Raw genomic sequence first — 22350 nt, forward strand, 5'->3', positions numbered from 1 at the left:
CAGGGGGCCAGGCCAGCGGTGGCCCCCACCCGCACGGGTGCTCGGTACTGGCTGCCATCCTTTGCCAAATGTAAATAGTGACTGGTCTTGGCCGCACATGCAGCACCACTGCCTAATAAAGCGGTGCATGGTCGCCTCTCGCTCCGTGGGGACCGCGCGCCCGCATCCCACCACCTTGAGTGGGGGATTGGTGTGGCAAAATGGCGGGGAGGGGGATTTTATTACACAAACACTAGGCGAATCAATTTTTCTTTCGCTCTTGCCTACACTTGAGACCTGTGTGCCCGAGCGGTCCAGCCAGCTCACTCACCTGAGACACAGGGGACAAGGGACCCCGGTGGTCACATCCTTGCGGTGTCTTTGGGACCCTTCATGGGCAGTGATGAGCTGATTTTGGACTTGCCTGTTATTCCCTGTAGAAGGGTGTGTTCTTTGGGCTCTTTTGCCTCCTTGTTTTCCTTCACCCCTTCTAAGTCGTAGGCAAAATCCCTGAATTTCACAGATACCTTGTTCTCCTCTGGGTATTTGGTGGCTCCAGTCCTGTTCTTCGTCTTCCTGACACCTTGTCTTTGGGCCAGCTTGCTCCTTCTCTTCATTTGGCTGAAGCTGGGTCTGGTGCTCTGTAGCATTTAACGCATACCTTGCCTTTTAACCTTGTTCCTGGTGTTGCTTGCTACTGTACCCACATATGTACATTCTCCCTATCCATGCTTCAAACTAAGCTCAGTCTCGCTGCTACTGCCCTGCAGCACGTCCCCTTTCCCCTCCGCTCCCCCGGGAGTCCCGCTGTGCTCAGGGGATGGCAGCGGCAAATTCGCTGCTGGGCCAGCAAAACCTTTTGCATCAGTGGAGCAACGCGCTTGGGGCGTTGGTGGGATGCGTTAGCGGTGGCTTGATGAAGGCTTTGTGAAAAAGCATCATCCTCCCCACCGCCTGCTCCCAGGAAGGAGCTGGTCCTGCAGGTTTGCTGGGGGGGGACGGAGGGTGATCGATGGGACTGTGGGCACCTTGCGTGGGTGAGCGCTGCAGCCACGGCAGGAACCCTGCTCTACCACCCAGGGCTCTGGGGTTCTCCAGACTCGATCTGTAGCTGGCGGGGTCGCTGTCCCGGCTGCCCATCACGGCTTTGAGCTGCTGCGGGGACCATCGGGCATGGCCAGCGTGGTCCCTGAGTGCGCGCCGCGGTTGGAAGCCTGCAGAAACGCTGGTTTGTTTCCAGGATGCCTCAGCCTCTGCCGCTCCTTAAAAGGCAGCAGTTTGAGCTCATCGGGTGTCTCCTTACAGCCCTGCTTGGCTGCTGGCAGCTCCCCGGCTGCCTCTCTCCATCCCAGGGAGGCATCTTGTCCAGCGGGGACGGAGGCAGCTCCAGCGGGAGGGTTTTTCTCCTGGCAGTGCCGCACCAGAGCCTGCAGAAAGGGCTGGAGATGCAGAAATCTGCAGAGATGCTCTTGGGTTGCCCTTGCTGCATTTAAAAGGTTTCATGGGCCCTTAGCAGCCCTGCTGTGCCCTGACTCCTCCGGCGCAGAGCTCATCTCAGGGGATACTCTTGCTTTCTCCGTTGGCTGCAGCTGGCAAAGCAGAGGCTTCTCGGGTCCGTGCAGCCAGGGAATGAAGGCACAGGAGAGTCTCCCCACGTACCGTGTTGTGTTTTTTATTGAGAAAATGTGGCAGGGAGAAAACTGCCTGGCAGTGCTGGCTGTACCCGTGAGCTCGCAGCCTTACAGTGAGACTCTGCCGAAGCAGCCTGGCTCCATCTCGGGGGCGTCCCTGCTGAGCACTAAGGGGGTTGAGACCTGTGTGCATCGCACCAGCTCCCCAGAAACGGTCACAGGCCAGCAGGTCTGCTCTGGAGTTGGGCTGTGTGTCTAAGTGCTTCAGCTAAGCAACTCTTAGTCCTCCCTATGGCAATTGCATCCCTCCTCAGCCCTCTCTTCTCCAGGCTAAAGAAGCCTCAAGCATCTCCTTGTACAACATGTTCTCCGGCCCTGACGGACCTAGTGACCCTCTGCAGGACTCTCTTCTTGTAGCTGGGGGTCCGAAACTGGACACAGTATCCAGATGTGGCCTCCCCAATGCCAAATAAAGGGAAAAAAAATACTTCCTTTGCCGTGCTGGCTACACTCACATGATAACTTGGGTTGGAAGGGACCTCAGGAAGTTTCTAGTCCACCCTCCTGCTCCAAGCAGCGTTAGCATAGACCAGAGTCAAGATGGGCTTTTTTGGGGGAGAAGCAGAACTGCCCTAAGCCCAGTTAGTTTTTTTTTTCTTCCCTCTTCGTAGCATAACCAGGAGGGAGTGGACACCAGGGATGAAGAGGGCTGCAAATTCACTGCAGCCTGAGGGCAGTGCTGCCAGCTCAATGGAGCCTCCAGCTCCATGGGGGCCCTCGTGGTGGAGGAGGTCCAACGAGAAAGATGTAGGAGCAGGGTGCAGGACACAAAGCCATAGCGAAGAGCCAGCCCACAGCTTGACATCGGGTCAGGGGGTGGACGTGATCTCAAATGGTGCAGATCCAAGCAAGTCCTGGGTCCTGTTTGGACCTGGGGAGGTCACATTTTGGGATTCCCACAGAAAGTGCATGACTCTGGGTCTGGCTAGTACATTGCATCCTCTGTTTGTATGGGAGCTGATCAGGAGCTCCCCTGAAAATTTGGACTGAATCTCTCTTGCAACGGTATTTTAGTGCTACTTTTTGCTGTCTCGTGACTGAAATGAGTGTTGTATAGAAATACGGGGGGGGTAGCCATGTGACAGGGCTAGAGAGGTGACGGGGGGATCCCCGTTCATGGGGATGCTAATCCCCAGGACAAGGACCTGAGCAACCTGATGTGGCTTTGAGGTTAACCCTGTTGGGAGCATGAAGGTTGACCAGGGACATTTGTCTGTAGCAACTCCCAACCCGCTTGTCCCGGCAATCCGCCGTGTCCTCCCGGCTGCCTCTGTTCTCCGTCCCTCCTCCCTGCAAGTGAAACAGCTCTGTCATTCACTGCCTGATCTCTAGTCCCTTGCTAAGCCCTCCACAATCGCCAAGCTGTTTTAGCATGCTGCAGGCCCTGGTAATGCAGGAAGTAAGTTTGTTTTGTAATTGGATTAGCACTGCTGGCAACATGCTCTTGCATGGCTGTCAGGGCTGAGCTGGCCTGGCCCCTAAGCCCTGTGCCGCTCTGCCTGGTTGCGGGCCAGCTTGGGGCTGCGCTTACGCTTGCTTCACTGGCCAAAAGACGTAGTCTTGCAGGAGGAAGGCAACCAAGAGGGGTGAAAGCTTGATTCAGGGCAGAATTTGAGCTTGCCCGCCTTGGAAGCTGGGGTGTTTTTGCTGAAACTGTCACAGTCCCTAACATCTCCCACCTGCTGGAATGAAGCACTTGGGTTAGCTTCAAGCCCGACATCAGCCTCATCACCTGCTCCAGCACGAGCCATTAGGGCTCCTGAACACCTCATAGGCTGGTGACCACCACCAGTAACTGATCCGTAGGGGACTGGGTAAAACCCTCAGATGCATGGTCCACCATTCATGCCCCCTCCCTGCGCCTCCGGCCTGGAGAAGTTCCCTTAAGCCCAAGCCTAGTGATTAGTTTAAAACCCCAGCCCAAGCAGTGATGCCCAAGTTACTTGAATATTACTGAAAACACAGTGCCCAGTGTTCTGTCTCCAACCACAGCAATCTGCAGAAGGATCAAATAACCCAACAACTCGGCTGCCAGAGTTTATAGCAAAGGAGAGAAATTTGTTCCTGATCCCTGCAGGCTACCAGCAAAACGTGCAGTGTAGCACATACGTAGTGCACGCATGCATGTGGCACACACATGGCCCAGCTGAACGCCTCCTTTCAAATCTTCTCATAAAGACCAACATATTTGACACGCGGGGCAAGTTTCACCTCCTAACTCGGAGACCACCCTTGCTCAGTCCCTTCGGTACGCTTCCCCAGCATTGTCTCAAAACGGTTACTTGCTCCTGGTACCCTGTTTGAAAATTGTCCCAAAACATCCATGCCTCCACCTAATTTTCAGTTTTGTACTTGTGAGCAGTTTTGTCCTTTTCCTTGCACAGTTTTGGAGGCATGTCTCCAAAACAGCATGCTCGGGCAGATCTTCCGGGTGAGATCTTCCCAGTGCCTTGCTAGTGATGTGGCTGTGTCCCTCCCAAAAACACACCCCAGGCATGATGACTCCACCTCCCAGCCCCGCACTGCTTGCTATTAACATTAGTGGGGTCACCCCAAGACTGGGGTGGAGGAACAGTGCTAGAAGCATCTCTTTGCTCAGACACACCCCTTTTATTACAACCCATCATTTACTTGATTATCTGGTTCCTCCTCTGCCATATCCATACCCATGACTTCCAGCATTGGAAACTGGTTCATAATGGGTGGCAAATGAAACTCCTTCCTTAAATCTAACCAGCCTAAATGTGCTGCATCACCTTGTCTAAGTTAATTATCAAAGAAAAATCATTATGTTGCACTGAGACAATGTGCCTGTGATACGTACCTCTTTCCACTGGCCTTCCTCTCTTGAATCTGTGTTTCCTTCAAAAAGGAAGAAAACCAACTTTCACTTGGAAGGGTGTGAAAGTCTAGGTATGTTTTAATCATGTGTGAGGTACATTTGCTGCATTTATTTGTCTTTTTGAGACATATCCAGGTTATCCTAAATCTGATCCTTCCTTCACAGTGAGGTGACCTTGTTCCTTTCCTCCCCGATCTCATGCAGCACCTCCTGGCTGACCCTCATCTCATGCATTCAAAGTGTGTCCTCATCTGGTGGTCCTGCCTCAGGCATTCTCTGTCCTTCACATCATGCTCAGCCTGATGACCTGCACAGCCACAAGTCTTTCTCTTAATTTCCAGGATAAATGTATGCATGCTGAATTTTTCTCCATTAAATGGCGGCGCACAGCAAGCCCTGCTCTGTGCCTGCATGGGACCGAGGGGCTCTCCACACATGTGTGTCCTCTCTCGCTGTTCCTGTACGGGGTAGCCCTGCTGCGCATGTACAGCGCACTGTGATTTACTGCCCATATGCAGCATTACAGCCTCTCTGCGCATGCACAGCGTGTCCAGATTTACTGCACGCATTAAGGGTTACCTCTCTGCAAATTCACAGCACGTCTGGTTTTAGTGCCTGCGCTCAGTGCGCTCTCGCTGACCGTGCACAGCGTGTCCTGATTTACAGCAAAGCTCTTGCATTTCTTTGCCTCTCTGTAGATCACCTCGAGTCACTGCTCACACATGCCACTGCCCCTCTTCGAGGGGAAGTCTGCTTGGTTTGCCCTTTGTGCATGGGGCAGGCTTGGATGCAAGTGGGTGGGCACTCCACGCGTTGTAGTGTGGCTTTCATGTGCTCACAACATCCTGATTTATTTTTCCTACTTTCCCACTCGTGTCTTGTGGCCCCTGGGCAGGCACATCGCAGTGGTGCTTTCTGCATGTGTGCAAGGCACTAGGATCGTGTCCTGATGTCGCGGCAACCCCCAACTCTAGCTGGTAATTTATTGTAAAGACTGCGGGCTCTGTGCAGCACCTAATTCCCTTTTTCTTCTGCATACACAGACTGTCCAAGCCTCCTCTGCCCCCATCATGACACTGTCCTACAAGGGCTGAGATGCAGCTTGGCACCACCATCATGGGCTGTCCTGGCTCATGTCCTGCTCTGGAAACCATGGGCTGTGCTGTGACTAGGTGTTAAAGTCCTGCCAGAGGTAATGGAGGCTGGCCGTGGTGGGCAGCAAGCCCCAGTGTCCTGCCAGATGCCATTTAAAGCCAGAGTCCCAGGTGGTCCCCAGATCATAGCTCCAGTAACTGAGGTCTTCTCAGGGATGTTTATGGGATCCCAGTGACTTCCTCTACTGACCTGTTGGGTTGGGAGAGCAAAAGGGGAAAACTGGAATAACAGAGACCTCAGAAATGCTTCAGAGAGCAGAAGGGACCATACAGTCCAGAGGAGCGTGTTGTCACTCGAAGAAGTTGCAGAATGTGCCCATCCAGGCCTATGCCAAGAAAGGTGAGGAAGGTGTGACCCACAGCCATGGCCTATGGCAGCCTGTGAAGGAAGCACAGGAGAGGCAGAGTCTCCCATCCCTTGCCCTGGGAAGGTCTCCAGCCCTGTTTGTGATGCTGGTGACTAGAGCATGCAGGGAGACCTGCCAGCTGGAGCTCACTGGGGCTGGGAAGGAGGAGGTACAAGCTGACACTTCTCCAGTTTGTTGTAGGGAAGGTGGCTCCTGGTTTTCTTCTTTTCCAGAGAAGGGCTAAGCTAAAAAGCATCTTACCCTCTTCTGCTGTGACTTCTAGCTGAGCTCCCAGGGGCCACGGGCTGAGGGAAGTGGTCCAGGTGGGACCAGGAAGGGCTGGAGAGTGCATCGCCCACAAGGTGAGGGCTCTTGCCCTTGCGTTTGACTTCCAGCCAGTCCCAAAGGAAACAGCACATCAAACACCAGAGCAGGCAAAACAGCAAGCACAGGGATGTTGCCCGGTCCCCTCTGCATCGCAGACCCTGCACTGCCCTGCTCAGCTGAGGGCCCCTCTGATAGTGCATCATTCAGGGTGACCCCAGGCTTTGTGGGTCTGGCGCTGCCGGCCCCGCAGACATCATGGTAATTCGCGCTGGCAGCAGCTGTTCCCGTTATCAGCACCGCGATAATTGTCCCTGCTGGGCTGGTCCTGCTCAGGGCCATTAGCAGCAAGATCCTTCTTTTATCATCATACATCTCATTCCCATCTTGGCAGCTGCAGTAAATGTCTGTCTGTTAGCGAGGCCGAACGCCCATCAGGATGCAAGGTCGGGTCGCCCTGTGGCGGGTGATGATTTTGACACACGCGCGGGTTGCTCGCTGTGTGGAGTGGGAACATCTCTCTCCTGTGGCTTGATGCAGGGACAAGATGGGTCTCTCGTGGTGGTGCCGGGAGGGGGGACAGCCCTGCATTGCACTCCCCCAGCTCTGCTATCCATTCAGCAGTGCAGCTGGTCTGTCCGTGGTCTCTGCATGTGCCAGGATGGGGGGAGCGATCCCTCCCTGATGGCAGAGGCGCTGCTCATTTCCATTTAGATAGAGGAATTTCAATCTCAGCTTGACGTCTCCTCGCCACGGTGCAACTCAAGACCCAAATTTCCAATTTTCTTCCCCACGCAATGCCAGATGCTCTCTGCTGGGTTGGGAACTGAAGTGCAATTAGAGATGCTGCAGCCTGGCAGAGGCAGACAGTCGGGTATGTGAACGTGACTATCTGCGTGTAGCTCCACGGGGCAGCCGGCATGTGTGGCTTCTCCGCACCCAAATTTGCTGCACTGCCTGCGGCCCAAAGCGTTCCCATTGCCTCTCGTTAGCCCCCTTCCCTACCACCGTCCAGGGACAGGAGATTAAAACCAGCATCCAGAGTTGGCTCCCGCAGTACGGGATCTGAATCACTTGGGGGGCAGAGGATGGTCACAGAGGGAGAAGTCACCCAGGTGGCCGTGGCAATGAGGACAACCGGCTGTTTCTGCCTCCCAGTGGGAAAAAGGCGGGAAGAAATCCAGCGAGGAGGTGTGGGTGTCCGTGTTTGCTGCCTGCCCGTGGGTAGGTGGGTACAAGGAAGCTCGTGTCTCCCCTACCATATACGTGGCATGTCCGTTCCTGTAGGAATAAAGAAACACCGCAGCTCGTGTAGAAGAAGCTGGAGAGGGCTGCTCTGGGGAGCCACAACCCCGCGGGTGATACCCCCAAGTCTGGAGGCCGGGGGCGGGTGTCCAGCAGCAACGGAGAACGCCTTGCGAAAGGAGCGCAGCTCCGCAGCACGGAGAGGTGAGGGAGGCCCGAGAGGCACCTTCCAGCCAGCCGAGGGCGGGTGGCGGCACCGAGGGCGCTCAGCTCGGCGCAGCTCCCCGTAGGCACGCAGCGAGGCAGCCCCCGGTGAATTTGAAGGGCGACGCGGGGAAGACGCCCAGAAACCACCATGAGCGTCGCTTCACGGGGAGCCGGCAGCCTGCGCGGGGGGCAGCAGAGGAGCCCTCGGGCAGGCGGCAGAGGCCCGGGGGCCGCGCCGAGCGCCCCCCACAGCGCCGGGCCGGCCCCACCGGCTGCTGGAGCGCGGCCGCCACCTGCCGGGCCCGGCGGGAGGAGCGAGGCCGGGCCGCGACCGAGCCCGCCGCGCCGGGACGGGGCCTGCAGCCGGGGGGCGCTCACCGCGAGGCAGCGCGGGTCGGGGCCGGGCCGCGCGGGGGCGGGGCGCCGCCATGTCGGAGGCGGCGGCGGCGGCGGCGGCGGCGGCGGCGGCGGCGGCGGCGGCGGCGGCGGCGGCGGCGGGGATGGCAGCGGCCGCGGCGATGGTGGAGGCGCGGCTGCGGCGGAAGCAGCTGCTGAGCGCGGAGGAGGCGGAGTTGTTCGAGCTGGCGCAGGCGGCGGGCAGCGGGCTGGACCCGGAGGTGTTCCGGTGAGCGGCGGGGGCGGCCCCCGGAGCCCCCGGAGCCCCCGGAGCCCCCGGAGCCCCGGTTCCGTTGCTGACGGCTGTCCCCGCAGGGTGCTGCTGGACCTGCTGCGCATGAACGTGGCGCCGCTCGCCGTCTTCCAGGTGCTCAAGTCCATGTGCGCCGGGCAGCGGCTGCCGCCGGGACCCGAGGGCGGACCCCCGGCCGCGCCGGCGCCGCTCCCCGCCGACACCCGAGGTAGGCGGCGGGCCGGGGCGGGCGGCGGGCGCGGGGCTGGCGGCGGCAGGCCCTAATCCCCGTGTCTCCCCGCGCAGAGCCCCCCGAGGACGGCCGGGCGCCCGTCCCGCTCGCCTCCGCCCTGCGGCCGCCGCGGCTCGGGAGCCGCCCGCCGCTCCCCGGGCCGCCCCCGCGAGCTGCCCGCCGCCCCGCGGCCTCCCCGCGCCTCCCGCCGGCCGCGCCGCTCGCCTCGCCGCGGGGAGGGGGCCGCGGGCCGGGCGGCCGGGCCCGGGGAGGAGCTCGGCCGGGCCCCGGGGGGCCCGCTCGGTGTGAGCCGCGGCGCCGGGCCCGGCGGGGGCTTTGCTCCCTGTGGAGGGGGAGCCCCGCCGCCGCCCCCCGGCCGGGCCGCTGCGCCTCCTGTCTGCTGCCCTTTTTGCTTAATTCTTACTCTTTTGGGGCGGCGTGGGGGGCCGGGTGTGGAGCGCCGGTGCGGTCTGTCGGAGGGGCGGTTGCTGCAGTCACTTGTGCTGGGCTTTGTAGCCTGCCGGCTCTGCCCTCCAAGCCTTTAACAAAAAGCCCCCAAATCCTTAATATACAGTATTAAACGGTGCTGCTGCTCTTCTATCTAACTCGAAAAGCAAAGTTTGTGGTACATTAGGAGTCCCTGGAAAAGGAGGGGAGCGGCCATCCTCTGCTCCGTCCCCGTGCAGCGTGGTGGCTTCTGCCGCTTCGGCCAGCGGTTTCCGTGCCCGGTGCACGCTGTTGAGGTGGGAACGTGAAATGGGAGGCGGTGTGGGATTGTTGGCTACAACAGCGACTGCTTTTGAATGTAATTGTCTTTCGTTATTGCCCTAATCGCAGTGAACAGTAACAAATGTAGCACTGAAGCTGTGCCATATATATATATCTCTTTCTATCTTTTTTTTTCTTCCTCAAACCAGTTCTAATAAAACTTTTACTTACTCCTTCAACTTCCTGAAGTGACTTTTGGCCGGTAGCTCGCAACCTCTGTGGATTGCTTCCAAAAGGTTTAAAAAGAGGTAACTAAAGTAAGTCAGCTGTCACTAAGCTTGAATTCACTGTGAAAAGGCTCTCGTTTCTCTTGTGCTCAAAAATACAGGAAGCGGCGATGGCCCAAACCAGCAAGGTTTTGTGATTGTTGTCTGTGGTTGTCAACAACAAAATTGCATGCTGAAAACTCGGCTTATGGCAGCGTTGGGGCGTGCAGCACCGGTAACATGGGCGTGCTTGTTCACCCAGCAGGAGCCTAGAAATGGCTGAGGTCAAGTCAAATTGTACTGTACGGTCAAATTGTCGTGTCCTGTTCTTCCTTCCTCTCTCTGTTTTAGGGTGAAAACTCTGTTGTAGCTGATGGGTCTCTGTTGACCCGTGATGAATTTTGAGGCAAAACTTGAAAAGTAACTGTTTACAAGGACTATGCTGGCAACACAGAGAATGGGGAAAGACAGAAAAGCTTTGTTGGCGTAGGTAACCGGAGCAGGGTGGGAGGAAAGTAAGGTTTCCCTGTCATGATAGTGTACTCCTGCTTAGTCTAGCCTCACTGCTGAGGCTGCCTTGGTGGTGGGGTTGTTTATTCTCATGGCTGTGCTTGCTCATTCTGGTGGTAAGTCCTGTAGAAAGTGAAGTTGAAAGGCAAGATTTGTTTGACCAACTACAAGCAGCCAGTTTTAGGGTAAGGTCGATTATGCCACGATCCAAGGCACCTTTACAGTAGCAGAGCTTGCTGCTCCTGGTGTGGATTCCCACATGGTAAATGGGTGGGAATCACTTCACTGAACAGCTGAGGGTGGCTGCAACAGAGACACTGAGGAAGTTTGCTGAAGCCCAAATGGGAATTGGAGTGCGCGGATACAATGTCCAGGACTCCATGTCGACTCCGCACTGTGAAGAGGTTCCCCTTTCTCAAGAGTTGGTCTTGATTAAGAATTTCCTGCAGAGAAGTTGGTTGCAGTAAAGAGAAGAGCTTTACAAATGGTTGGGAAGTGACTCTAAAGATACACAGGGGAAAAAGAAGACACCCAGCTGACTACGTTTTCTTGAGCAAAATGAGAGAGGTACAGCACTTGGATATGTCGACTAAGAAGCAGTGTGCTATTCAAGTACCATGTTGAGAGGAAACATCTCAAAAGAGCACCGATTCAGAACAAAAGATGCTGTTAAATTTTGCTCTCTCTTCTTCTCCTTTGTTGGTGCTTCAGGTGTGATGGGCCACTCAAACTATGAAGGAACTTTGGTAAGGTTTTTGTTTCTGTCTGTTAATCTGGAATAGCTTTTGTTCTCTCATGTATGTTGTTTGTGTGGTACTTCCTGTACAAATGAGATTTATTTTTTTTTTCTAGCACTGGGTCACTGCCACGGGCTAGTTCTGGCTAGCAGTAGGCCGGCTCAGGTTTGAAACAGTCAGATGGCAACTTCTTTGTTAATGAGCATTAAATTTCTCAAGAGAAAAAGCCAGAAACCTGAAGGTAGAGTTGATACACCTTTAACCATTGCCTCCTACCAGCTTGAGGTGCTGCAAGCACCTTAGAGAGGGCTGTCGGTTTCCAGGAACTAATCTTTCTTGGGAGCTGAGTTCAGTTGTGCCGGCATCAATCCAGGATGCTCATTCTGCATCTTCACCAGAACATCTCCTGGTCCAAGATGGTGCTTGAGTCAGGCTGCAGTCCTAGTGTCTCCAGCCAGACTTTCCTCTCTGTAGTTTCCCTTTAAAATTGACATGTTGGTATCCTCAAGTGCACTGGGAGGCCCTTGGAATGGAGGGTGAAGTGTAGTGAAGTTCAGGGAGAGGTGGTGCTAGCTGTAGTTTGGCCTTCAGTGCCTCCTGTTGCTGCTTTATTTCATGTTGCTGCTTTATTTCACAAGGCTAAAATATGTCTTCAGAGCTAGTTGATGCACTGAGATCACCGGATCATACGCAGCTTACTGAGGCAGGAGGCTCGTGCCCATCAAGCCACAATTTCACTGCAGACGTGGTAAAACATTAAATGCTGAACTTGGGTCTCCTCTCTTTGCAAGCTGGTGCTCAGTAGTGGTGGCAGAGGGGCACTGTGGCCTCCTCTCTCTCGTCACACTCAGTCCTGACCACGTTCTGATGGGCAGCACGTGCATGCCTTGCCAGAAGGTTTGGTCTTCCCAGCTATGTCAGGGTTTTTTTTTGTTTTCTGGAAGCTTGTGTTATACTAGAGCCATATCTCACTTTGAAGGAAAGCTTCTCTTTTTAGTTTCTGCCAGCCTGAGTGACTTTGCTGTCACCCAGCACCCTCTGATGTTAGACGGTAGCCAATTCCTTTGTGAATAAAATCAGCATTAGAAAACTAGCAGAAAATTCTTTGGGCAGAACTTAAGCTCAGCAGCAGTTTTTCACAGCCTTAGTCCTGCGTCCTCATTTCTGTGAGTATGCTAAGTACCCCTAAGATGTCACGAACATCGAGAAGAGAACACATTTTCTCCAGCTCTCCTTGTGAGGATACGTTTCTGTAGCCGTCTTGATGATGGAAGGCAGATGTCTGCGCTTGCTGTGATTCAGTCAAAAGAGGAGCTCGGTGCCCAGCCTGACCTAAGCTGGGCATCAAGTGCAAGTGAACAAGCTTCTGCAGCTTTAATTGCAGCTTTGTGCAAATTTTGGCTAGCTTATGTCTGACTGTGCAGTGCCGTTGTAGACACTTGGAGCGATGTGCCTGGAGTGTCTGAGGAAGATGCGTAGGGCTCCTGGTTGAAGGTCATGAAAACAAACAGGCGTCCAGAGAGATTTCCCAGTTCATGGATATTGGTAAGATCCTAAAGCAGAACTGGGCCATCAGTGCCAGCCTTGCCTGTGTTTGGTTTACTGGACCACCTGAGGCTGAATTAGGATTTGAACTATCTTCTAGCTCAAGACAGGAGCTGTAGCCCTTGGGGGAAAGTGTGTTGCTGAAATAAAGATCCCATTAAAATCAGTGTATGTTCAGCAGAGTAATTTCCTCCCCTTAAATGGAGGAAACAACCAGCTAGCTCAAATTGAAGAGGAGGGGGAATCACTCCTCGGTCTCTGAGCTTTCTGATTCTGGGCACAGTCCGAGTCCATCGTGTGGGAGTTGGGTAAGTGTTAACAGGGTGACTGGGGGGGTCCTCTGGGCTGGATCTGTTCCGCAGGAGCGTTTGGCTTGCCTTGCCTCCTTTCCCTTTAGGAGCTGCTGCGAGGAAGGGGAACCAAAGCTGTGTCTGCTGTTGGCCCTGCCATCTCTTGTTGGAAGATGCTGCTTCTGTTTAAGAAGAGGATGGTGCAGCTTCCATGCAGGACGAGGCATTTGGAGATGGGAGATGCCTCCTCTGTGCACCTGGGACTTCATCTGCTGATAATGCCGGAGCTCCTTGCGCTAATACAAAGAACAGTGATTGTCCTATATAAGCTTGCCAGGCTGCTTTGCACGGTGTCCTTCAGCTCTGCTCTTTCTCCTGTGCTTCCTCCTTTGTCAGAAGACAGACAAGTGGCTGAAGTAATCCAGGTCTCACTAAAGATTAGCCGAGACTGCTCTGCTCGAGTTTTATCAGTAACGATGAGATACCGGCTTAGGCTTCTCAGCCCATCATGGTGCAGGGAGGTTTTTTAAAGCAGTTTAAAAAAAAAAAAAAGAGACTGTTACAGCATTTCTGAACAGCACTATTGTTGGGGGGGAAGGGGTGTGCCCCTGGTAGTTATATCAGCTTTTTTACAGCTAAAGTAACAGGGAGTCTAATATGAATGACTTTGTGTTTTCTCCTGGTAAATAACTATGGTGTTCTGCACGGATCTGTTTTTGCTGGTAACTGAATTAATGATAGCTGGCTCAAAATTACTGTGTTTGAGTATTGGGGCATCCATCTGGCATATTTAGCTAGATACAGCTTTGTGCAATCTGCATGCGAAATGGTTCCTCAACAGTTGTTGACTTGGGAGGGAAAGAGCTGGTTTTGAAGAGAAGGGATATCCAGGCAATTTCTTTCTGTGCATGGGGGAGGGAGGAGGAGGTGTGCGTACCCGTTGGGACAGCGGTGGTGGATTTGGCCTAGGTATGTGTATAGTTTACCTTTGAGTAGCTAAGTGTGCCGTTTTCTTACATGTTATTCCCATGCTTTCTGTATCAGCCAGCCCTCAAGCCCCTGGGGGTTTCCCTGCAGCTTTTTGCCTCTCTATTGGCACGTTTATGTCAATGCTCTACTCTTCCCCCCCACCCGACTAATGAATATTCTTCGATGTTCCTCTTGCTCTTGCACGGCAACTCTTTTTTTTTACACTCCCCATTTCCCCAGCCCAAGTGTCTTCCATGAAGTTACTTCCCAAAGCTTTGCCCCAGCGAATTTCTCATGCTAAATGTGTTGTTAAAATGAGCTTGTTTTTCAAAATCCTGTCTCCGTTGTGGGCCTCTCTCCTGGTCTAGGGATTTTAAGGCTGCAAGGCACCACTGCAGCCTCCTGTTCTGCATAGACGGGTCAGAATGCTTTCCTACCCCGTGAAACCCTGTGTTGCTCCTAGGTGCCTGTTCGAAAAGCCACTGAGCCCACCACCAGCCATGGGCTCGGTGAAGGGTTCACGGGGTGTGTTTTTCTTGTTCGTGTGGAAAAAATACGCTTTTGAGACTCCTAAGTCCTTTTCTACCCCTGCATTTGTAAATGCTTTCTTCCTGTGTAAGTACTTGGAGACCGTGATCATATCTAAGTGTTGCTCTTCAATTATTTCCTAAATGTCCCTGTGTCTGCTGTGCAGCTTGTTGCTGACTTTGTCCTCCCTGTGTGTTGCTCTTTCAGTCCTTGTGTGTTGTAGCCTTCCCTGTTCACACCCTTTTCTCACTTCTTGTTTCTTGTACTTTCTCTGTGTTGCCTGTCTTTAGCTGTGGGTCAGCCTTTTGGGATGACGACTGTTGCTGCAAGGACCCACCGTGACTGGCATCACTCTGACGCTGCTGGCCGGCCACGCTCGCCGCTTTGCGTTCCTCTTATACTCACCCTCCACGTACCCGGCCTCGCGTTACCTCGGGGTTCATCTTGATGCGGGATTTGTACTAGAGATTTCTGTGTTAAGGAGATAGGTAGCTGACAAGGATAGTGCTGTGTGGAGCTTGGATACAGTGGAGGGAATTCCCCCCGAGATGCTAGGGATTTCTCTTAAATGTATTTAATCTGGTTTTTATACATTATACATTGAATTTTCCCGTTGGTTATACCGGCTATTATGCTTTAATTGTAGATTAAGTATATCCATGGGATCTAACTGAAAGCAACGCATTCTTAAATTGTGCCATGAACCAGTAAATGTTGTACTCGGACACTTCATGGTCTGTATGTCTTCCCTGGGGGGGGGGAAATTTCTGGAGTGATCTATAGGTGACATGTTAGTCCTATACAGTCCTGGTCATGGTTTTCTTACTTAGTTGTTTCACTCATACTCGGGTTTTTTTAGTACTTCATCAATATCACTCCAGTAAGTTCATTTCCTAAATTCATTGAAGAGCGGTTAGATTGCCTTCTAGATCTTTGTCCTGCAACTCAACTTCTTCTTCACTCTTTCTACCATAAGCAGTAGAGTTCAAGCCTTCTGAATTAGTGGCCTTTATTCTTGTTTTGTGGTGTGGTGGACATGGTAATTACACGGGGCAAGAAGTTTTACATTCAGAGCATTCCTAGTGTGGAGTTGTTGCTTTCCCTTCCCTTTGCCTCCAGGCTTCCATTCCAGAATGCTCTTTTCTTTCAATTTTTCTGTATTGTAGGCATTTCTTTAGTCCATCAGCAACTGAATAGCTTCAGTTTATAGAACTTGTTCATCCTGTGGTATAGAAATTGCAATTAAGTATTTTGTGGATTACCGGTTATTTTACAACTGATTAAAAAACCTACAAGCTGTGTCATGCTTTCTTGGATGGTTGAAGGTCCCTTGGTTAAAAGTTCCAGGTCCTTTCCTCTCCCAGGAGGTTATAACAAATTTTGATACTCCCAAAATACAGATGATAGGTAGTGAAATAGTCTTTTCTACTTCAGCAGAAATAGCGAACAGCTTTTATTTCTTTTTCCTTATCCCAGGAATAACTTGCAAAAAGTCTAGACTGGAATGCTCAAAACCTGCTGTGGACCTAGTCCCAAAAGAGTAGGTGGCTTTGTTGTTCCCAGGAAAATCTGGTTTTGCTCCGGGTAATGTGCTTTGAAAACAGAAGTCGAGAAATATTTGTCATTTTATTGCATCTTTGAATGGTGAAAAAGTTCTTTTGGATGCTGTGATGCAACCTGCCCTATTGCCTTTTGGGAAGGACTTCCTCCCATCTGAGTAACTTTAAGTGGGGAAAGAAAAAGCATTATTTGAGAGGCACAGGCTTCTTCCATACTCTTTTTAAGTGTGCTATGTTCTTTGCAGTGCCGTGCGTGTGGTGGGAGCCTGCTGCAGTCTTGCCAAATGGTCAAGCTATGAGGACATGGTTGTGTCCGTCGGAGAAGCTGGTGGCCTCTGAAGGGGCCACAGTTCAGGAGGAAGCGCTGTGTGCAGCTGTATTCCCTGGAGGTATTGGGACCCCTTCAGTAGCCTGGGTGGTTTTTATGTATACTCTAGGTATGATGGACGTGGATGGGCAAGTTAATGCTGGTGGATGGCTAAAACCAGGACTCGGGTGGCACTGGCAGCGCTGTCAACGTGAGCAGGTAGCAGAGAGGACCGGTGATCTCTGGCCAGTGTAGGTTGCTCTCCTGTCACACTTTCCCTGCAGAAGGTTTGCAGGTTTACCTGAGGCTGTGAGGCTTCCTTCCTAAACACTGCACTGGGATAATTTTTTTTAGTATGTCTTTTCAGGCTGATTTTTTAGCTCTTTTTTTTTTTTTTTTCTTCTTTTTCCCCCTCTCATGCTCTGCGAGGCAAAAACTGGCAGAAAGAAAAGGGATTTAGAGGAATACTGTAAATGCCAGACTCGTCACGTGTGGCTTTGTGCCAAAGTAAGGAGATGTGAGTTTGTGAGTGACAACTAATTCATTCTTCACCCCCAACCAACCAAATAAATGCTCAGAAAAATCTTACAAATTCAGACTGAATAGAGCTTTCTGGGTGAAATGAGGGACCTCTTCTCCGTCTTCTCTTTCTGTAATCTATGTGCAAGATAAGGGGAGGAAATGAGACTATCCCAGGTGTGGTGGTGAAAACCAGTAAAATGAGGAGCGACCAGGAAGGCAGGAGAATTTATAGGGAAAAGGCTGGTGCCTTTCATGTTGGTCAGTGGATGGGAGAGGTGCTCCCTCTCTCAAGAGCAGCCTTGAAGGGAGCCGTCTCGCAAAAGAGCAGGAGGGATGAATGAAAACCTTGTCTTTGGCAAACCAGACACTTCATGGGTGGTTAAGTTGGCAGCCTCCCAAGGTAGCATAGATACTAGACTATGGAGGATCCATCCATCATGTAGATGAGAATGAAGTATTATTTCGGAGAGTTGCCTTGGAAAAGGACTGTTAGATTGATCAGACTAATGCAGACCTCTGCTCTGGGAGGAGGGAATTGCTCTGTACTTTAACCCACCTTCAGACACCTCATTTTGAGGCTTCTTACCTGATGTGTTAAACTGAGATGTTTGAGCACCTAAAGGAGGCTTGTCAGTTATCTGCAATATGTTAATGTAAGCTTGCTCATGCTTTTGTAGTGGTATCTAGTAATGCAGTTGAATACCTAACCTGTTAGGAAGAAACAGGCTTGCTGGAGAAGAGAGGAAGGTGCAAGTTCCATGCAGGTGATTTGTGGGCCTGTGGAGGTCTACTTATTTTGCATCCTCTTCTTTCTCCAAATCCTTCTCATGATAAGTATCTGCAAGTGAAAACATGTGCTTAAATAATGACCCTCTGCTCAATGCATACTTAAGGTCTTAGTTAACTACTTTGGAAAGTGCATTTGAAAGCCATCTTCTTATTTTTTTTTTTTCCTCTTCCTCTGTTTCAGAACAATTTAGCTGAGTTTGTCGAGACATATTTTGCCAGTCTTACTGGTCTGCTTTACTCTGTCTTCTCAAGGAGGCCGTTTTAGCAGGGGTGATGTTTTGGCTCTGGGCAGAGCCTAGCGTGAGTATTAGCTGTCAAGGATATGGCAGCTGCTTTGAGGACCTGACAACCTACCATTTTTGTTGCAGAAGAGGACTACTTGCGGTATTTATGTAGGGATGCGAGCAAGACTCTGCAGGGCAAACCTGGCAGTTTGGCAGAGGACGGAGTATGACGAGCCACAGTCGCATACTGGGACTGCTCTGGAGAGTGAAGTCGAGCTGCGTCTGAGGTTTTTCCGTGGTGAGGAGGTGATGCGATCTGAAGCGAGTCCCGTCGCTGTGCTCACTCCTGGTCATCGGGCAAAAGGCGTCTCTTTAATCCTGATAGTAACGCGTTGTGATTGCAAGGAGGAGGGACATCTGCTCTTACATGGGTTTTTTTAGTCACACCTAAAACTGAGCCTTTGCTTGTCTAGAAAGACCTGCTGGATTACTGTGCCTGGCATAAAGCCAACTGTGAGGCAAGCAGGAGCAGGATTTTGGAGAATTTAAATCTACCCTCACGGTTGCTCTGGCCCATAGGCACTGCCAGTATGCACTGCAGGAGGTATTTTGAGATTGCCGCAGCCCTGATATCCCTGACTGCGTTACTAGTAAATGTACCAGTAGCAATTGATTTTTTTATTTTACCAGCGGGAGGGAAATCTGTGGTCCCTGTTACTGCTCAGAGGCAAGGAAAGGGTCCCCTGGGGAAAGCAGTAGGTTCAGTAAAGAGCTTTAGATTTCCTCTTCTGAAAGCGTATCTGGGGTTGGGGTTCCTTTCCTAAATCTGATCGGTCTTCCCTTGTCTCCGGATTGACACAAGAAGGTGCTGCTTCCTCCCTCTGCTGCTTAAGGTTTCTCCTCTTGCCCTCTGAGAGGGCAAGAGCATGTCCACAGAAGGGCAACGAAGCTGGTGAGGGGTCTGGAGCACAAGTCTTATGAGGAGCGGCTGAGGGAACTGGGGGTGTTTAGTCTGGAGAAGAGGAGGCTGAGGGGAGACCTTATTGCTCTCTACAACTACCTGAAAGGGGGTTGTGGCGACGAGGGTGTTGGTCTCTTCTCCCAAGTAACTAGTGATAGGACAAGAGGAAATGGCCTCAAGTTGCGCCAGGGGAGGTTTAGATTGGATATTAGGAAAAATTTCTTCACTGAGAGGGTGGTCAGGCATTGGAACAGGCTGCCCAGGAAGGTGGTGGAGTCGCCATCTCTGGAAGTGTTCAAAAAAACGTGTGGATGTGGCGCTTCAGGACATGGTTTAGGGGACATGGTGGCGCTGGATTAATGGTTGGACTTGATGATCTTAAAGGTCCTTTCCAACCTTAGTGATTCTGTGATTCTGTGATTCTCTGCCACCCTGCAGTCTCCTGCCTCAGCATCTGGTGGTGGTCCTCTCCCTAGAGGTGGCTGTAGCCTTTTGTCCTTGGGTTTTGTCAGAGATGATCAGCATTAATGTGTCCAGTGAGCAGCCTGATCACAGTGGGCACTGCTGTTTTTAAGCCGGGGGAGCCAGCAGTCAGAGGTAGGTAGGGCACACTTGTGCCACTGCTTGCATGCATATACCATTCTTCTCAAACTATGTCTGACTCTCAAGGAGATAAACGTGAGATTTCTTCTTCTGGAGTCATCTTTGGGGAGGGAGGTGTTTGATTTAGGCTCTCTTTTGGCTTGACTCTTGCGTGGATAACTATTTGGGCTGCAGTTGTTCTACGACAGCCACACACACCAACGTAAGGGCATCTTGTGTCACCAAGGAGAATGTCAGTGGAATCTGTCTGTTAGTCTGTAGTACTTGAATTACAGAGAGTTTGTGTTTGTTCAGTGTCTTTTGTGCTTTGTGTTAATCGACCCTGTTCACCTCCAATAGTGTTTTAACTGGCAGAAGTGCACAAAACATGCCTGACCTTGCACACTGCATGAGCTATTCTTGACTGGATCGTGGGTCTGCATAGGGTGCTTCCGAAAGTAGGGTTTTTTTATGCTGTTGAAGTAATTGGTTTGTTTTACTGTGATTTTGAGGCTAAGAGGATGGAGGTCACGTGCTTTGTCTGAGCGCAGCTTCTCTTCAGTAAAGTGGTTCTTTCTCCCCAAATCGTTTCAGCCAGATCAGGAGGTCAAGGGCCTTGCTCCCAGTAGCACTTAATGGAACTCGTTTCATGTGTGCACATGGTTAGAGTTGTACATGCGTTGAGGACCTGCACTCTTACCAGACAGATGCATGTGAGGAAAGGGGCAGGGATTCACCTGTAGAGATGTCCTGGGTTGCTAAAAGCACCATGGTGAACTATGATGCTTTTTGTTCCTGCCAATTTTTCTCTCAAATACTGTGAGATCATGTATTGCCCTTGTGCAATTTGTTTGTTTTCATGGACAACACTTGCATTAGTGAAACTGCTTAAAGTGCTTGAGCTACAAAGAAGGATTGCAAGGCTGGTTGGCTGGCTTGGGCTGATAACTGCTGGCAGATCACGAGTGTGGTTTACAGTAATAGACTTTTTTAAGAGCGCCTGACTTGGCTGGGATAAGTGAATGTATTTCTTTTGCCACCCTAGTCCATCAAATTTTACAGGTATGAGGGGGCCACGTACTCTTTATCTGGAAGTTCTCAGGTTGCATTTCTGGTACTGCAAGGTGTTAACTTGTGGTATTGACGTGAGTCCTGTTCTTGGACAGCTGCTCCAGGAAGACAGGACGGTTTGGTAAGTGAAACAGTGCACAGACTGGAGATATGTCTATCCGTAGCACAGATGGTCCAGGGTGATGATTTCCAAACCATGCCCATGGAGACTCCAACGTGTGGAGTAACTGTTGGTATTCTGGAAGTTGCTCTGATAACAATGGCTAAAACGTCACTCTTCATTTTAATTGCATGCATGTAACTAGAGCTCACTGAACTCCTGCGTGTTGTTTCCTCCTTGCTGCTATTCATTTTTTATTATGCTTTTTGGAGCTTGCTATCTTCAGTAAAAGCTGTGACCCTTTTGCCTCACATTTCTTTTATTTTTGTTATTTTCCCTAGTGCAAGTCCTACTTCTCATCTGAAGCAGTTGTCTCCAGTGCCAGGAAAAGTTAGTCTCCCTCGCTTATCCTGTCCTGTCATTTGCAGCACACCTTCATCTGTCACTCTCTCCTCTAGCCGAATCCCGCAGCGTGGGCTGCGTGCCCATTGCCTCCCTCAACTTCTATGTTTCTACACATTGCTTCTCTCTACTGTTGCATTGCATTTTAGAGACGGCAAGCTGTGCCTGCAGAAGGGTAACTCTTCTGAACGCAGTAAGAAAATCTGCGAGTAGGTGCTGTGTAGGAGTCTGAGCTCCTGGAACCCCCAGAAAATGATAGGAAATGCAAACTTGCTCATCAAGACACAGAAGTGACAAGGAGAGAAGGGTTTGTGGTCTGATAATGTGACTGTGGGCTTCAGAAACTGGTGAGCACGGGCACATGGGTTCACTTATCCCAGCCTTGAGGTGTTAGATGCTCTTCATGTTCCTCCTGAAGTGCTGTTTGCAGTGCTGGCAAATGAAAGCAAGCGTTTAAAGAACAAAGTGGCTGGTTACTTTGTAGATTAAACCTGAAGAAAATTAAGAATGCTTCTACTGCAACATTTGGTTTTGTGGCCCTGATACCTGTTGAGCTGAATTCACAAATTTGCTTTCTGTATTGGATGCTGGATACATTTGCGACACCTAACACAATTTTGCCTTTTGCATGACTTCTTAAGCTTGCAGCTTAGATGCTGTTTGGGCGATGTGTAGGGTTGGGACTTGAAAATTAATGGATGTGTTTGTTTATTCAGGGAGAAATAAAACCAGTTCTGCTGTCAGTGGGACCCAGGTTCTTGCAGAAAGGAGCAGCCGGGAAGGGTCTGCCCAGAGGATGCCTCGGCAACCGAGTGCGAGCCGGCTGCAGAAAGCAGGAGCTTCTGGGAAGAACAGTGGAGGAGGCAACAGTACCTAAGGCCTTCAAACCGATGTATTTTTGATGCTTGACAATGTATATAATCTGTACTTGTTAAACAACTTGTGTTGTGTGTATTAACCTGACAAACATGATTTGTAATACATGGAACAGAGCTGTTGTTTCTTATCTCTAAAACTTCCTTTGGCAACACAGACTACTGGGGGTTACGTGAAGGCAAAGTAAGAGTTGTGAAGCCTAGAAAAGCCTGGAATAGGCTCAAGTTGCTCCAGAGAGAGGTCGTGAATGAGTAATACAGACCACTTAAAGAATCATTGCCGAAGATGTCAAAGCAAATGATTTTAATATAAACTTGTAAAAAGTGCAACTTAACAGAATTTGATGGCAAGGTCTACTCTATTACTTATTCAACATGAAAAAAGTATACAAGGAGAAACCAAATTACCGTTAAATTGGAATGATTTACTCGTGGATTGAATCGGGTTAGTGGGGCTTATATGTATATTGAGGAGAGAAAGTAGGGGAGACCCTCCCATTGAGTCACGGGGTTCAGAGTGGACCCCCTTGCTTTCTAAATTCCATCTCGGAGAGGAGTCTGGGTGCGGCTGAATCTGCTCCTAGTCCCAGACTTGGTCAACAGTTTATGAGTAAAGGGATAGGTTATTGGGGATTCTCTGTGGTGATATATTTTTTGATGTGTAACAATCTAATGCAAAACATCAGCAATTAAACTATTGAGATAAATCACAGTATCGAATCATCTAAAACTTAGCAGCATAATCAACCTAAAATT

At 51.1% G+C, this 22350-nt stretch overlaps 1 protein-coding gene across 1 annotated transcript; it reads left to right on the forward strand.

Annotated features, from left to right (window-relative positions):
* Positions 1-8217: 8217 nt before the first annotated feature.
* LOC309409212 (mitotic-spindle organizing protein 2B-like) lies at positions 8218-21718 on the forward strand (the record flags this gene model as incomplete). The annotated part of the gene is made up of 3 exons (XM_082005329.1): positions 8218-8414; positions 8501-8646; positions 21436-21718. 3 exons carry the CDS (start codon positions 8218-8220, stop codon positions 21594-21596), a joined length of 504 nt encoding a protein of 167 aa, XP_081861455.1. The 3' UTR covers positions 21597-21718.
* Between the last annotated feature and the right edge of the window lie 632 nt (positions 21719-22350).

Source organism: Phaethon aethereus, assembly GCF_964289735.1.
Source record: "Phaethon aethereus genome assembly, chromosome: 12".
Taxonomy (NCBI): domain Eukaryota; kingdom Metazoa; phylum Chordata; class Aves; order Phaethontiformes; family Phaethontidae; genus Phaethon; species Phaethon aethereus.